Here is a 16,032-nt window from a genome sequence, read left to right as displayed (position 1 = left end):
GAACAAAATCTAAATATTTTTACTGATCCTAAGTAGGACTAATGTAAGCCATGTAGCTTTTGAAATCAAACTTATTATCTGTTAGGAGGTGTAGATTTTATTATAAATATTGCTGTAACACTTCTGATGATTCAGCCCATGAAGTTAGAATTTTAAAATATGACAGTGTGAAATATATATAAAAACAGTTAAAAAATAAAATACTTCTTTATTGAGAAGCAGTGTGTTCTAATTATACAGAAATTAGCAGTTTATTGACTTGCTTTTAAATCTGGGTGAGTTTTTTTTCCCCCCAAAATTACTTTTTGTTTACCAACTGTGAAGCATCCTAATTAATGGCAATAAACAGGCTACATTTTCATATTAAGGAGTGATCCTCTGTGTACTTAGAGTTCAAACAGTAGGTTTGAACACCACTGTTACTAGCATTGAGCCAGGATGAGACTAGATGATAGATCATTATTGTTCCTTCAGAAGCAACACTGAACAGGAGTCAGAGACATTTTAAGGGTTGCAGAAGAATGGAAAGTCTGTCTTAGCGAGAAGACCACAGCAGGGTAGATTGTCTTAATTTTTTAAAAATAGACTTTATCTTTTATAGCAGTTTTAGGTTCATGGCAATATTGAGCACACAATACAAGATTTCCCATATACTCTCCACCCCCACATATGCACAGCCCCCCCCCCCCATTATCAGCATCCCCTAACATAGTAGTACATTCTTATAGTTGATGAACCTACATTGACAGATCATTACCCTAAGTCCATAGTTTAGGTTCACTCTTGGTTTTGTACATATTATGGGTTTAAATAAATGTAGAGTGACGTGGATCCACCATTATAGGATCATGTAGTGTCGCTTTATTTATCCTAATATTTTCTGTACTCCACTTATTTATTTATTCCTCTGTTTCCTTACCTAACTGCTGGCAACCACTGACCTTTTTATTTTCTCCATAGTTTTGCCTTTTCCAGAATGCCATGTAGTTAAGTGTCCTGTAGTATATAGCCTTTTCAGATTGGCTTCTTTCACTTAGTAATGTGCATTTAAGTTTTTTTCACGTCTTTCAGACTGTCTTAATTTTGACTTAGTTAAATTCTGCAGTGCCAAGTCACTGCACCTACTAGTTTGAGGTCCTATTTCAGAGAAGGGATCTTAGGATGCAATCGATCCTAGAAAGACTGTTCTTGACATATTACTCAAAAGTTTCTACCTTTAAAAATATTGGCCAATTAAAATTAAAAAAAAAAATGTTGGCCAGCTTAGGGGTGCCTGGGTGGCCCAGTCAGTTGAGTGTCCAACTCTTCATTTCGGCTCATATCATGATCCCGGAGTCATGGGATCAAGCCCTGCATTGAGCTCTGTACTGCGTGTGGAGCCTGCTTGAGATTCATTCATTCATATTCTCTCTCTCTCTCTCTCTCTCTCTCTCTCTCTCTCTCCCCCCTTCTCTCCCCCCCTTTCTCTTTCTCTCTTAACCCCCCACCCCCTCTCCTCTCCTGTGCTTGTGCTCCTCCTCTCTCTCTCTCTAAAATTAAAAAAAAATTTTTTTTAATGTTGGCCAGCTTAGACATAGATGGTATTCTTAAACTTTGCATCCTTAGACAAGATTCCACTGAACTTTCAGTGGATTTTTTAATCAGTTGCCAAGTAGTAGAGTCGGATGCAGAAGAGAGTGAAAATACTGCTTTTAAATGGTCATTCTGGGTCTAGCCCAAGAATTTTGAGTCACTCTTCAATCATCTTATCTTCATCAAAAGTTCTCTATTAGGGGCACCTGGCTGGCTCAGTCAGTAGAGTGTGTCACTCTTGATCTCAGGGTCATGAGTTCAAGCCCCAAGTTGGGCGTAGAGCTCACTTTAAAAAAAAAAAAAAAAGTTTTTAGGACACCTGGGTGGCTCAGTCAGTTAAGCATCCAACTTCAGCTCAGGTCATGATCCTGTAGTCTGTGAGTTCAAGCCCCGCAGTGGGCTCTGTGCTGACAGCTGGGAGCCTGGAGCCTGCTTCAGATTCTGTGTTTCCCTCTCTTTCTACCCCTCCTCTACTCACACTCTGTCTCTCCCTCTCTCAAAAATAAATAAACATTAAAAAAAATTGTTTTTAAGTTCTCTGTTAACTACTTACTTGCCTGTAGACTGTAAATGGTTCTGTAGAAATAATATATACAGTCTCTGCCCTCTACAAACTTGCTGCCTATGTAGCAGCTTTGATTCAGGCAGATATACGAAAGAAATTCCTATGGCTGAATGTTGAATCCACAGTGTTTATATTGAAGGAGAAAGTGACCTATTATATTTGAATGTGGTGAATTAAATAGTAATAGATGTATACATTTAAATAGTATATAAATTTCTCTTCTGCAGTAGACTTCACAGAAACCTTCTTAGAGTTTAGATCTCTAGGTAAAATGTGTGGCTTCGCTCATTAACTCCTGTCTGTTTTCTTTGCACAAGCTTCTTAACTCTTTCCTCTAAAGCCACTAATAAATTATTGTACTGGCTTCCTGGGGCTGCCGCAATAAAGTACCACAAACTGGCTAACAGTCTCACAGTTCTGGAGTCCAGAACAAACAGTCCCAAATCAACGTATTAGCTGTGGTGGTCCCTGCGTTATGAAGGGAAATCAATCCCATGCCCCTCTTCTAGCTTCTGGTCATCTCAGAAATCTCTTGGCCTTTAAATGGTATATTCCATGTGTCTTTACATCATCTTTTCTCTACTTGTGTCTATCTCTTTATCCAAATTTCACTTTGATAAGGACACTGTTCACATTGGTTTAGGGCACATCCTAATAACCTCAAATTGATCAACTACAAAGACCCTATTTCCAAATAAGGTCAAATTCACAGGTCCTAGGAGTTAGGACTTCTACGTCTTCTTGGGGGCATAATTCAAAACATAACAGCTACTGTTGCTGACTTCCCATGTCATCCTCTATCTGATTAGCAAGATTATTCACAAATCTCTTTCTCCAGCCCTAGTCCTACACACCCATCTTTGATGGCCCAGTGGGATCTCAAACTCAGGACATCTTAAAACAAACTAATTATCTCAGCACCTTTCCCTCCTGTCTCTATTTGGCTTTCTCCCTTCTCTCCGTATTATTTAATGCATCAGCACTCTTCTCTCAATCAAGCTTAGCAGCTAGAAAGTCATCTGTAATGTAACAGAAAACCCAGTGGATGTGACATCAGAGTATTCTGCCCCTTTTGATGAATGCATACAGTTGAGCAGGTTTCTTGACCTCTTTGAGCCTCAGTTTCTTCATTTGCAAAATTAAGATTAACAAATCCATGGGGCGCCTGGGTGGCGCAGTCGGTTAAGCGTCCGACTTCAGCCAGGTCACGATCTCGCGGTCCGTGAGTTCGAGCCCCGCGTCAGGCTCTGGGCTGATGGCTCGGAGCCTGGAGCCTGTTTCCGATTCTGTGTCTCCCTCCCCCTCCCCCCCCCCCCCCCCCACATACTCTTTCCCTCCCCCTCTCCCAAAAAAAAAAAAAAAAAAAAAAAAAAAAAAAAAACGTTGAAAAAAAAAAAAAAGATTAACAAATCCAAAGGAAAGTAATAATTTGATGAGATAATATACATTAAATCATTTTATATTCATACTTAATATTTTTGATTCTTGAGTCTTTACTTTTTTTTTAACTTTTTCACTTTTATTAAAGGCTTTGACGAGAACTTCATAAAATGTCATGAAATTCTATTTGCTATACAATAAACATCTACTTCTGAGTAGGAGACATATGTCATTATAGCAACCATTTTAATGTGTAAAAGAATTCTGAATTCTTACTATAAGTATTTGGCTAAAATAAGAAATATCTTTGCAATAAAACTGACAGTGTGGCTTCGGTAAAATATCAGAAATGTCTCCTGGAAAACATGGGAATGTTTCCTTTTGCCAGATAAACTCTGAACAGTTACAGTTAAGGTGCGTAAATTAGACAAAGCTAGAAAGGAACATCGTGTTTCTAGGAAAGAACAGCATGCAACATGGACTTCCTCCATGTCAAACTGACAACCACTTAATGACAATGACTTATTATACACAGGAAAAGTAGCATATGTTCTTCAGAAGGAAATGATATTGCAAGATAATTCTGATAAACCTTTTATTGAAGTCTTGAATAGCTTCAGAGAATATCACAGAATGGGTAGAGGCGATTTATAGGACATTAAAGGATTCCTTTATATTTTGATACCCTCCTTAAATATAAACACAAATCAAATATAAACACACTTGTAAAACTGTGATTCTCTTAATCAAACGGGTTTACTACCACACTCAGCTACTAGCAGCATTTGGATGCAAAGTTTAATCTGGACAAACCAAGGCAGAGACTCTCCAGTGGGCTCCTGCTGCTGCTGCTTCCAGATACCACTGGTGGAACCCACTTAGGTTTTTTGTTTTCAGCTGAAGGACTGCTTATTTGTAGTGGTTTCCTAGTGGCCTCTGAAGAAACAGAGACCTTTTTTGGTGAAGGCTGAGGTTCTGATTTCACAGCGACTTGAGCAGTCTCCTGAAGTCACTTCCAGAGTATTACATTTGGATTTAGGTTTCTTCTTCTTTTCAACTGGGGATTTGACCTTCACTTCTTTCTTTTTAATTTCTTTCACCTTATTTTTTCTCATGGTGAAGTATTCATCATTGTCTGCACTCTCACTAAAATCAGAGTCATCCTCAGACTCTTCACCAGTTGCAAAGTGTGGTTCAGAGTGATTAGCACTGTCACCATCACTGCCTTCCAGAAGAATCTTCCTCTGTTGTACCACAGTCTTTGATGCGGCTTCTCTTTTCCCTTGCACACCAGGAAAACCATCTTCCTCAGTAATCTTATCCAAATCTAAATAATCACTGGCTACACTGCAATTGGAGATATGAGGGTCCTTACTCATTGTTTTGGTTTCACTACTGTCACATTTTTCAATGCTTTTATCTCCAGCCTCTTCTGCATCAATGGTGACCGTTGGAAGTTCCTTCACTGATAAAGCTAGTGCAACTTCTAAGTCTTGCTGGTATAGCTTGTCACCTAAAGCCATCCTATTTTTAGGGGTTTTCTCTTGCAGTGGGATATCTTCTTTCTGGAGATTCTTCAGTTTAGGTTTCCTTGTTTCTAGTTTTAACTCCTTTGGTGGTGTTCTGGGTTTCTCATTTAAAGGTGTAGTTGCAGAAATAAAGTCATCATCGCTGTCAGAGTCCTGAAACCATGAGTAATTGACCGGATTCTTATGCTTCACACACCGTGGCCCCCTCCAACACTGAAAATCTGCAGTTTTCAAGTTCTTGTTGGCAGCAGTGGATGAGTCTTGTTCACTTTCTACATCAAGTCATTAAGTTCTGTGTTTGCTGCCACTGCACGTTTCTCCTCTTTGTTCTCACTGGCTGCCACTCCTTATCCATAAGCTGGCCTTTGGAATAACTTGTAGCTCATCTCCCTTACTTCTCTTGTACCATCACACTCTCACTGTGGTTAACTAATAAAAAGCCCTCGGGAGCATAGAATTCTTTTCACAATCCTTCCCCCCTTTCCTAGGAGTTCTGCAGATTTCTAATTTGTCATTCAAGGCTCTGCCATCTGGCCCGAAATAGTCTCATCTTCCTCCTTGAGTATTTGTTGAGCCTGTATGTTGGGCCTCTGCTAGGCCCTTTGAGTATCCTAAGAAAAAGATATGACTGAGCCTCGAGGCATATAGTTTAACAGTAATAGAAATGTTAGATTATGCTAAGTTTATGTTACGTGTTCAGTTTTATAGGTCCTGTTAGAGGGAACCACATCTAACAGTGTACCTTAGAGAGAATATTCAGGAAAGATTTCACAAAGAGGCAAAATTAAAGCTAAATTTTATTTTATTTATTGAGAACTTATTTTGTTCCAGGCAGTATTCTAAGTGCTTAGGTATTCTAAGGTAGTTATTGTTACTGACCTGTTTGCAGATGACGAAACAAACCATAGAGAGGTAAAATTACTCACCCAAAGTCAGGGAGCTGTTAAGTTCTCTGTAGGGTTTGAGAAAGCCATGTTCTTAGCTGTTAAGCTATAGTCCTCTCAACCTAAAATGCTAAATAGGCTGGGGACACCTGGCTGGCTCAGTCAGTTGAGCATCCAACTCTTGATTTCAGCTCAGGTCCTGATCCCAGTGCCATGGGATCAAGCCCTACGTCAGGTTCTGTGCTAATCGTGTGCTGCTTGGGATTATCTCTCTCTCTCTCTCTCTCACTCGCGCGCCTTCCCTCCCACTCTCACCCTCCCTCCCTCTCTCTCTCCACCCCTCTCCCCTGCTTATGTGTGAGCTCTTTCTCTAAAAAAAAAAAAATGCTAAATAGGCTATAAACATGGGGAAGGATACAGAAGTGTTAAAGGGCGAGCTAAAGACTAACAGATTGCATGGAGACATGGAAAAATACATCGTATGTTTAAGAAACATTGATTAGCAAAGAGTAGAGGATATAGGGTTCCAAAATAGGATTCCTAGAAAAAAGCTTAGGCCTGTGAATGCTCTTATTGTGGATGCTGCTGCTTTTTGAAATGTCAGCCTCCTTTTTTATTAAGTCTCTCCCCTCTTCTCTGCTTCCAGAGGCATGATTCTTTCTTGTTGTCATGTCTCCCTCTAGCCAAGTTGCTGATTATGGTTTCAGCTCCTTTTTCCTGCCTTGTGATCTTTTTTTTTCTCTCTCTCTTTTCAACCTATTTCTTACCACTGATGTGGCCTTCTTTCATGCTGTCTCATCATCTAGCACGTAGAGGCGTTCTCTAAGGTGTGCTTTCATTAACAACACACTTAAATCGTGATAGTCTCAGACAGGAAGACTAACATAGCACATTCCCTGCAAGTCTCTGGAACAGTTTCCTGGGTGTCTGTTACCTCCTAGGTATCCAGATAAAGTAGCATTTTCAGTGACCCATTGAAAACTCCCTCCCGAAACTGCCATGACAAATGACCTGGTAATGGAAGGCCCTGAAAAGAACTCCCTTTAGGTTGGCCTGGCCACCGTCTCTTTATCCTGGCAGCCTCATCAGTGCTCATTCATACCTGCCAAGTATCAGCCTAGCCTCTTTTACTAGATGCCAAAACATGCAGATCCAAATACAACAAAATGTTCACTGACAGCTTCAAATATATCTATGTGTTTCCGCATTGTATCCTAGTCCCCACAAACTAGAATGGATCTAAAAACTGGGAAAATGGACGTTTAATATACAGTAAAACCCACATCTTAAATTCTAATGTTATCCATGTATTTGCTAAGTGTGATGCTGCAATTAAGTTTTCGTTTACAGATAGTAAAATGGAAATAAAGGGCACAAAACTCCACAGCATCCCATTTAAAGTGAGATTGAGCACTCCAGCTACATTAGCCAACAATTGCTTGCTTAGCTATTGCTATATAAGAGAATAATCTTTCCTTCTTTTATAAATGTTAACCATTCAAGCTCCAAAGAGAATGATTCATGGACATTAAACTTCTAACTGTCCATGACGATTACTCAGTTTGCCTGATATACTATAGTTTGGATTCTGAACTTTGAAGTAGAAACTTATCAGACTAGAGAGCCTAGACTCTTAGATTTTCCTTTTTTTGAAAAAGGAAAATATTTATTTATTTATTTATTTTTAGAGAGAGAGCGCAAGGTAGGAACAGAGGGGGAGAGAGAATCTCAGGCTCTGCGTTCATGAACTGTGAGATCATGACTGGAGCCAAAATCAAGAGTCAAGACACTCAATTGATTGAGCCACCCAGGCACCCCTAGATTTTCCTTTTTATTTTATTTTGTTTTAAGTTTGTTTATTTTGAGAGAGAGTGGGAGAGGGGCAGAGAGAGGGAGAGAGAGAATCCCAGTCTTCATGCTGTCAGTGCAAAGCCCGATGCAGGACTTAAACTCTTGAACTGTGAGATCATGACCTGAGCCGAAGTCAGACACTTAACCAACAGAGCTACCCAGGTGCCCCTGGATTTTCCTTACTAAGCACTCTTTCACAGCATAAGGAAATTATGTGATTGCAATTTATGAGCCCAGACGTGAATCACACACTTTGTAGCTTAATTTATAGACATTGCTTTCTTGTAATTATCCTGAGCTATTAGAATGAATAACTTTAGCTAATGACTGTTCCTTATGACCAAAAGTTTATTTATTATTTGCAAAAGTAGGCTTTTATGATTCATTTTAAATTTCCAAATGCAGCTTCAGATTAATTAGAAAATAGCTGTTTTTCTGTATTAATAAAGTAGCAACATTCAGGGAAAAAATTTCTAGCTTTTCTGTTGTCTTTAAAATTTGTTCCTATCGAGGCGGCTGGGTGGCTCAGTTGGTTGAGCGTCCGACTTAGGCTCAGGTCATGATCTCATGGTCTGTGAGTTCGAGCCCGGCTCTGTGCTGACAGCTCGGATCCTGGAGCCTGTTTCCCATTCTGTATCTCCCTCTCTCTCTCTGCCCCTCCTCCACTCATGCTCTGTCTCTCTCTCTCTCTCTCTCTCTCTCTCTCTCTGTCAAAAATAAATAAACATTAAAAAAAATTTGTTCTTATCAAAGTAATTTGAAAGTATTTATTTATAGGATGTGAACCATGTATATATTTTTTTGTCCTTGCTATTATTTTTCTAATACTTTGCTGGTATTTTTTTGTATAGTTGCCCTTGGACCAGAAAGAAGAAAATCTGACTCAGGAGTTATGTTGCCAACACTCAGGGTCTCTCTTATCCAAGACATGAGGTATATGTGCTAATATTTGATAACCGTTAAATATTTGTGGCTTTCACTTACATTGCTCAAATAATTATGGCTATATGTATTTTTTGCTTATGTATTCTGAAGAAAACATTTTTTATAATCTTGTTTACTTTACTGTTTTTTTTCCTGACATTAAATCCAAAGGGAAAATACAACTGAGAAGATTTTTAAAGTAGTGAAATTATTTTCCAGTTTATTCAGTTTTTTAAAACCTCCTTAAATACCTGCTGCCCACAGTCACAGACCAAAAATATCTGCACATAATGCCAGGTTACTTGGCAAAAAAACTGCTATTAGGTAGGTTTAATTTGAAGCAAATGCAAATCTGAGAATTATTAGTTGTAGTTACTGGTCTTAGAAATCATTGGAAAGCACAGGCTAATCTCCTTCTTGTCATTTGTATATTAGTTCAAATGTTGCTTTGTCTAAAAAGCCTGCCCAGACCACCTGTTAGACCACCTGCTAGCCACCCAGTCACTCTCTTTCACACCCCTGTGTGTCCTCTCCGTAGCAATTATTTGAGTTTGTTTGTTCTAACAACCTTCGTGAGAGAGGTCAATCTGTCTGACATGTAAAACTTTTGAATTACTACTAAATGTTGATGGAGTTCAACATGTAATTGGTGCTCAATTAATATTTGTTAAATGAAGGATTTGCCTACTTTAAGCTCTGTGAGTGTACATGAGAGTGTGTGTGTGTGTGTGTGTGTGTGTGCTTATCTAATATTTTCGCATATGCCTTTATATCTTTACCTGATTCTACTGGCCAAACTGCTACTGAACTATTTTGGTTCAAGTTTTGAAGCTTAGAAAGGTGGTGATTGCTGGAAATAATAAAGATTAGAGCAGAAATTAATGCTATAGAAACCAAAAAAATAGTAGAACAGATCAATGAAACCAGAAGTTGGTTCTTTGAAAGAAATAACAAAATTGATAAGCCACTAGCAAGTTTGATCAAAAAGACAAAGAAAAGGACCCAAATAAATAAAATCAAGAATGAAAGAGATCACAACCAACACAGCAGAAATAAAAACAATAAGAGAATATTATGAATAATTATATGCCAATAAAATGGGCAATCTGGAAGAAATGGACAAATTCCTAGAAACATACACTACCAAAGCAAACAGGAAGAAATAGAAAATTTGAACAGACCCATAACCAGTAAAGAAATCGAATTAGTAATCAAAAATCTCCCAAAAAACAAGAGTCCAGGGCCAGATGGCTTTCTAGGGGAATTCTACCAAACATTTAAGGAAGAGTTAATACCTATTTTCTTGGGGCGCCTGGGTGGCGCAGTCGGTTGAGCGTCCGACTTCAGCCAGGTCACGATCTCGCGGTCCGTGAGTTCGAGCCTCGCGTCGGGCTCTGGGCTGATGGCTCGGAGCCTGGAGCCTGTTTCCGATTCTGTGTCTCCCTCTCTCACTGCCCCTCCCCCGTTCATGCTTTGTCTCTCTCTGTCCCAAAAATAAATAAAAAACGTTGAAAAAAAAATTTTTTTTGAAAAAAAAAATACCTATTCTCTTGAAGCTGTTGCAAAAAATAGAAATGGAAGGAAACTTCAAGACTCTTTCTATGAGGCTAGCATTACCTTGATTCCAAAACCAGACAGAGACCCCACTAAAAAGAACTATAGACCAATTTCCCTGATGAACATGGATGCAAAAATCCTCAACAAGATATTAGCCAACCGGCTCCAACAATACATTAAAAAAATTATCCACCACGACCAAGTGGGATTTATACCTGGGATGCAGGGCTGGTTCAATATCCGCAAAACAATTAACGTGATTCATCACATCAATAGAAGAAAGGACAAGAACCATATGATCCTCTCAATAGATGCAGAGAAAGCATTTGACAAAATACAGCATCCTTTCCTGATAAAAACCCTCAAGAAAGTAGGGATAGAAGGAGCATACCTCAAGTTCATAAAAGCCATATATGAACCACCCAACACTAACATCATCCTCAATGGGGAAAAACTGAGAGCTTTCCCCCTAAGGTCAGGAACAAGACAGGGATGTCCATTCTCATCACTGTTATTCAACATAGTATTGGAAGTCTTAGCCACTGCAATCAGACAACATAAAAGGCATCCAAATCATCCGGGAGGAGGTCAAACTTTCACTCTTGGCAGATGACATGATACTCTATATGGAAAACCCAAAAAATTCCACAAAAGAACTGCTAGAATTGATTCATGAATTCAGCAAAGTTGCAGGATATAAAATCAATGCACAGAAATCGGTTGCATTCCTATACACCAACAATGAAACAACAGAAAGAGAAATCAAGGAATTGATCCCATTTACAATTGCATCAAAAACCATCAGATACCTAGGAATAAATCTAACCAAAGAGGTGAAAAATCTATACACTGAAAACTATAGAAAGCTTATGAAAGCCCTTGAAGAAGACACACACACAAAAAAAAGGAATAAGATTCCATGCTCCTGGATAGGAAGAACAAATATTGTTAAAATGTCAATACTACCCAAAGCAATCGACATATTCAGTACAATCCCTCTCAAAATAACACCAGCATTCTGCACAGAGCTAGAACAAACAATCCTAAAATTTGTATGGAACCAGAAAAGACCCCAAATAGCCAGAGCAATCTTGGAAAAGAAAACCAAAGCAGGAGGCATCACAATTCCGGACTTCAAGCTATACTACAAAGCTGTAATCATCAAGACAGTATGGTACTGGCACAAGAACAGACACTCATATCAGTGGAACAGAATAGAGAACCCGGAAATGGACCCACAAACGTATGGCCAACTAATCTTTGACAAAGCAGAAAAGAATATCCAATGGAATAAAGACAGTCTCTTCAGCAAGTGGTGCTGGGAAAACTGGACAGCGACCTGCAGAAGAATGAACCTGGACCACTTTCTTACACCATGCACAAAAATAACTCAAAATGGATGAAAGACCGAAATGTGAGACAGAAAGCCATCAAAATCCTCAAGGAGAAAGCAAGCAAAAACCTCTTTGATCTTGGCTGCAGCAACTTCTTACTCAACACATCTCCGGAGGCAAGGGAAACAAAAGCAAAAATGAACTACGGGACCTCATCAAAATAAAAAACTTCTGCACAGCAAAGGAAACCATCAGCAAAACTAAAAGGCAGTGGGAGACGGAATGGGATAAGTATTTGCAAACGACATAGCAGATAAAGGGTTAGTATCCAAAATCTGTAAAGAACTTATCAAACTCAACACCCAAAGTACAAATAATCCAGTGAAGAAATGGGCAAAAGACATGAATAGACACTTCTTCAAAGAAGACATCCAGATGGCCAACTGACACAGGAAAAAATGCTCAACGTCACTTATCATCAGGGAAATACAAATCAAAACCACAATGAGATACCACCTTACACCTATCAGAATGGCTAACATTAACAACTCAGGCAACAACAGATGTTGGCAAGGATGCGGAGAAAGAGGATCTCTTTTGCATTGTTGGTGGGAATGCACGCTGGTACAGCCACTCTGGAAAACAGTATGGAGGTTCGTCAAAAAATTAAAAATAGTACTACCCTACAACTCAACAATTGCACTACTAGGTATTTATCCAAGTGATACAGGTGTGCTGTTTCCAAAGGGACACATGCACCCCCCATGTTTATAGCAGCACTATCAACAATAGCCAAAGTATGGAAAGAGCCCAAATGTCCATGTATGGATGAACATGTAAAGCAGATGTGGTATATATGCACAATGGAGTATTACTCAGCAATAAAAAAGAATGAAATCTTGCCATTTGCAGCTACGTGGATGGAACTGGAGGGTATTAGGCTAAGTGAAATGAGTCAGTCAGAGAAAGATGAAAATCATATGACTTCACTCATATGAGGACTTTAAGAGAGAAAACAGATGAACATAAGGGAAGGGAAACAAAAATAATACAAAAACAGGGAGGGGGACAAAACAGAAGAGACTCATAAATATGGAGAACAAACTGAGGGTTACTGCAGGCGGGATGGGCTAAATGGGTAAGGGGCACTAAGGAATCTACTCCTGAAATCATTGTTGCACTATATGCTAATTTGGATGTAAATTTAAAAAATAAAATTAAAAACAATAAATTCTTCAGATGCCTGTAAAATAAATAAGAAAAAAAAAGAAAGAAAGAAAGGTGGTGATTGCTGAGATACTTTTTACTAATCGGTTTAAATGTGACAGTATACAAGAAATGTAAGTCCTATTGCTTAGCTTCTTTTTACAGATGTGAAAGCTCAGGCCCAGGTGGTCAAGTCTGAGACCATATTACCAATTAACAGCAGAAGTGGAACTAGAACTAAGGTATCCTGACCATAGGTCAGGTCTCTGTCTAACTAGATGCAAGTACTCAGCCTTTGCCACATCACCAGGAAAATATCTACTGTGACTAGACACAAATAAGTTGGCAGTAGTGTAAGGGTGTATATCAGTTTAAATATAATTTAGTATAACTCTGACGAAATCTATATTTGTTCACGGTACTCAGCTGAAAAACTGATGTCCTGTGACTTAACACACAACAAATTAAAATTGGACTTTTAATTTTTAGTCTTTGTCTTACAAAAAGTCTAAAAAAGACCCCCGAGTATCCTAAAGTGATGTTTTGACAAAATGATAGATGCTTTTAATAAAACTTGATCGGTTGGCAGGGTGCCTGGCTGGTTCAGTTGGTTGAGCATTAGATTCTTGATCTCGGGGTCCTGAGTTTGAGCCCCATCATGCGCTTAGAGTTTACTTTAAAAAGAAAAAAAATTGGGGGCACCTGGGTGGCTCAGTTGGTTGGGCATCTGACTTCGGCTCAGGTTATGATCTCGCAGTTCGTGAGTTCGAGCCCCACATCAGGCTCTGTGCTGATGGCATGGAGCCTGCTTTGGATTCTGTCTTTCCTTTCTGCCCCTAACCCTGCTTGTGTGCGCTCTCTCTCTTACTCACTCTCTCTCAAAACAAATAAATAACTGAAAAAAATAAAATCTTTATTAAAAATAAATAGATAAGTGTTGAGGTAATAATAAAGAAGAATGAAATCTTGCCATTTGCAGCAAGGATGGAGCTAGAGGGTATAATGCTAAGTGAAATGAGTCAGTCAGAAAAAGACAAATACCATATGATTTCTCTCATGTGGAGAATTTAAGAAATAAAACCAATGAACAAAGGCAGGGGGGGAAGACAAACCAGAAAAATACAGACTCAACTATAGAGAAGAAACTGATGGTCACCAGAGGGGAGGTGGGTGGGAAGATGGCTGAAACAGGTGAAGGGGATTAAGAGTACACTTACGAAGAGCACCGAGTATAGAATTGTTGAATCACTATATTGTACACTGAATATAACACTGTGTGTTTTACTGGAATTAAATTTTTTTAATCACAAGAAAGACTATATGTATGAATATACACACACACACACCCATTAAGTACATTCACATTATTGTGCAGCCATCACCACTATCCATCTCCAGAATTCTGTTGTCATCCCAAACTGAAACTCTGTACCCATTGAACAATAAATGATTCCCCATTCTTGGTTCTCCCCAAGCCCCTGGTAACCACGTTTTCATTTTCTTTTCTTTCTTTCTTTTTTTTTTTTTAAATGTCTGTTTATTATTGAGAGAGAGAGAGATACAGAATCCAGAGTAGGCTTCTGGCTCTGAGCTGTCAGCACAGAGCCCCGTGCGGGGCTCAAATTCATGAACCACGAGATTATGACCTGAGCCAAAGTGGGACGCTCAAATGACTGACTGAGCCATTTAGGCGGCCCACTCCTATGAAATAGGAGTGAAATTTTCTGTCTCTGTGAATTTGACTATTCTAGGTACCTCATTTAAGTCAAATCATGCTTTTTGCATCTGGTTTGTTTCACTTCGTATATTTTTTGAAATGTTCATTATGAGGGCACCTGGATGGCTCAGTCAGTTCAGCATCTGACTCTTGATTTTGGCTCAGGTCATGATCTCACAGTTCATGGGTTCAGTCCCCACATTGGGGTGTGTGCTGACAGCATGCAACCTGCTTGGGATTCTCTCTCTCCTCTCTGCCCCTCTCCCTTTTATGCATGCACACACATGTGTGCACTCACTCTCTCTCTCAAAAATGAATATTTTTAAAGTGTTTTATTAATATATTTTTTGGGGGTGAAGGGCAGAGAGACAGAGGATCTGAAGCAGGCTTTGTGCCAATAGAGAGCCTGGTGCAGGGCTCAAACTCATGATCATGACCTAGGCTGAAGTCAGACACTCAGCTGACTGAGCCACCCAGGTACCCTTAAACATTCTTTTTAATGTTCATTATCAAAATGTTTAAATCTATGTTATAACCTGTGTCAGAATTTCCTTCTTTTTTAAAGATTAATATTCCATCTTCTATATATATATATATACCACATTTTTTTAACAGTAAACATTGGATTGTTTCCACCTTTTGGCTATTGTGAATACTATAAATGTTGGGTATTCAGTTATCTGTTCAGGTCCTGCTTTTAGTTCTTTTGGGTATATACCCAGAAGTAGAATTGCTTGGTCACATGGTAATTCTGTGTTTAATTTTTTGAAGAGCCACCATTCATTCTGTTTTCCACAGTGGCTGTACCATTTTACGTTCCTACCAGCAATACACCAGGGTGCCAGGTTTTCTGCCTGTGAAACGAGAGCATTATTTCCCCAACCAGATGACTTGATGGTCTTTCACCAGTACGGGTATTCTCTGCCTGGAAGCTAGATAAAAATCAGAAGACTGCTTGCTCTCTTCAAAAGAAGAGATGTGGAAGCCTAATCATCCAGCTCCGTGCTACTGATCCTCATGCTCATGGGACTGATAGCGTATCAGGAAGCCCCTGAGAAAACACTGCCCATGGCTGTCTCTCCCTCTTCTCTGCTTCCATTCTGCCTCCTTTAAATGACGTTTTATACACTGTTGTTCTTTTTCATGATATATTTACTTTAGAGTTTAACTCTTAGTGGACAGGATTATTTCCCTGTTTCCAGGTTCTTGGCAAGTGCTTCATTTTAGTCCCTAATCATTACCTAGATAGCTGACATAGATGTTTTTCCTTCAGGAAAAACACCCAAGTAATATTCTAAACTTTGATTTCTTTCAGTCTACACAATTAAAGAAAAAACGTATTCTCCAAGATTAGTGTACCTCTCTGAGTCTGTGTTCTCTATTGGGCACATGTCTCTGTTGGTACCTCCTGTCTTTCCAGGTTTATCTCTTGAGGCAAAGACATTGACACTTTGAGTCCTCCTAGTTGTCAAGAATCTTGGCACCAAATTGCTTAGTAGCTGGCATGAGTCCA

At 39.1% G+C, this 16,032-nt stretch overlaps 2 protein-coding genes across 4 annotated transcripts in view; one reads left to right on the top strand and one right to left on the bottom strand.

The window, feature by feature from the left end:
* The window catches only part of DENND5B (DENN domain containing 5B), a 182,607-nt gene that overhangs the window by 136,763 nt on the left and 29,812 nt on the right, over nucleotides 1-16,032 (top strand). For all 3 annotated transcript variants that reach the window (XR_007456619.1, XM_049625243.1, XM_049625244.1), the window contains one exon: nucleotides 8,633-8,714. Coding sequence is in view for 2 of the 3 variants with exons in the window: in XM_049625243.1 (XP_049481200.1) it covers nucleotides 8,633-8,714 (82 nt within the window). In the remaining variant the exon portion in view is untranslated. The remainder of the gene's footprint in view (nucleotides 1-8,632; nucleotides 8,715-16,032) is intronic.
* On the bottom strand, nucleotides 4,244-6,719 carry LOC125918277 (RAD51-associated protein 1-like). Its single transcript, XM_049624295.1, is given in 3 exon segments — nucleotides 4,244-4,521; nucleotides 4,523-5,318; nucleotides 6,698-6,719. Coding segments are annotated over 3 exon segments (1,047 nt in total). The 3' UTR covers nucleotides 4,244-4,292.

Source organism: Panthera uncia, chromosome B4 (genome assembly GCF_023721935.1).
Source record: "Panthera uncia isolate 11264 chromosome B4, Puncia_PCG_1.0, whole genome shotgun sequence".
Taxonomy (NCBI): Eukaryota; Metazoa; Chordata; class Mammalia; order Carnivora; family Felidae; genus Panthera; species Panthera uncia.
The sequence above is the reverse complement of the archived record's forward strand: the minus strand, read 5'-3'. Positions and strand labels throughout refer to the sequence as shown.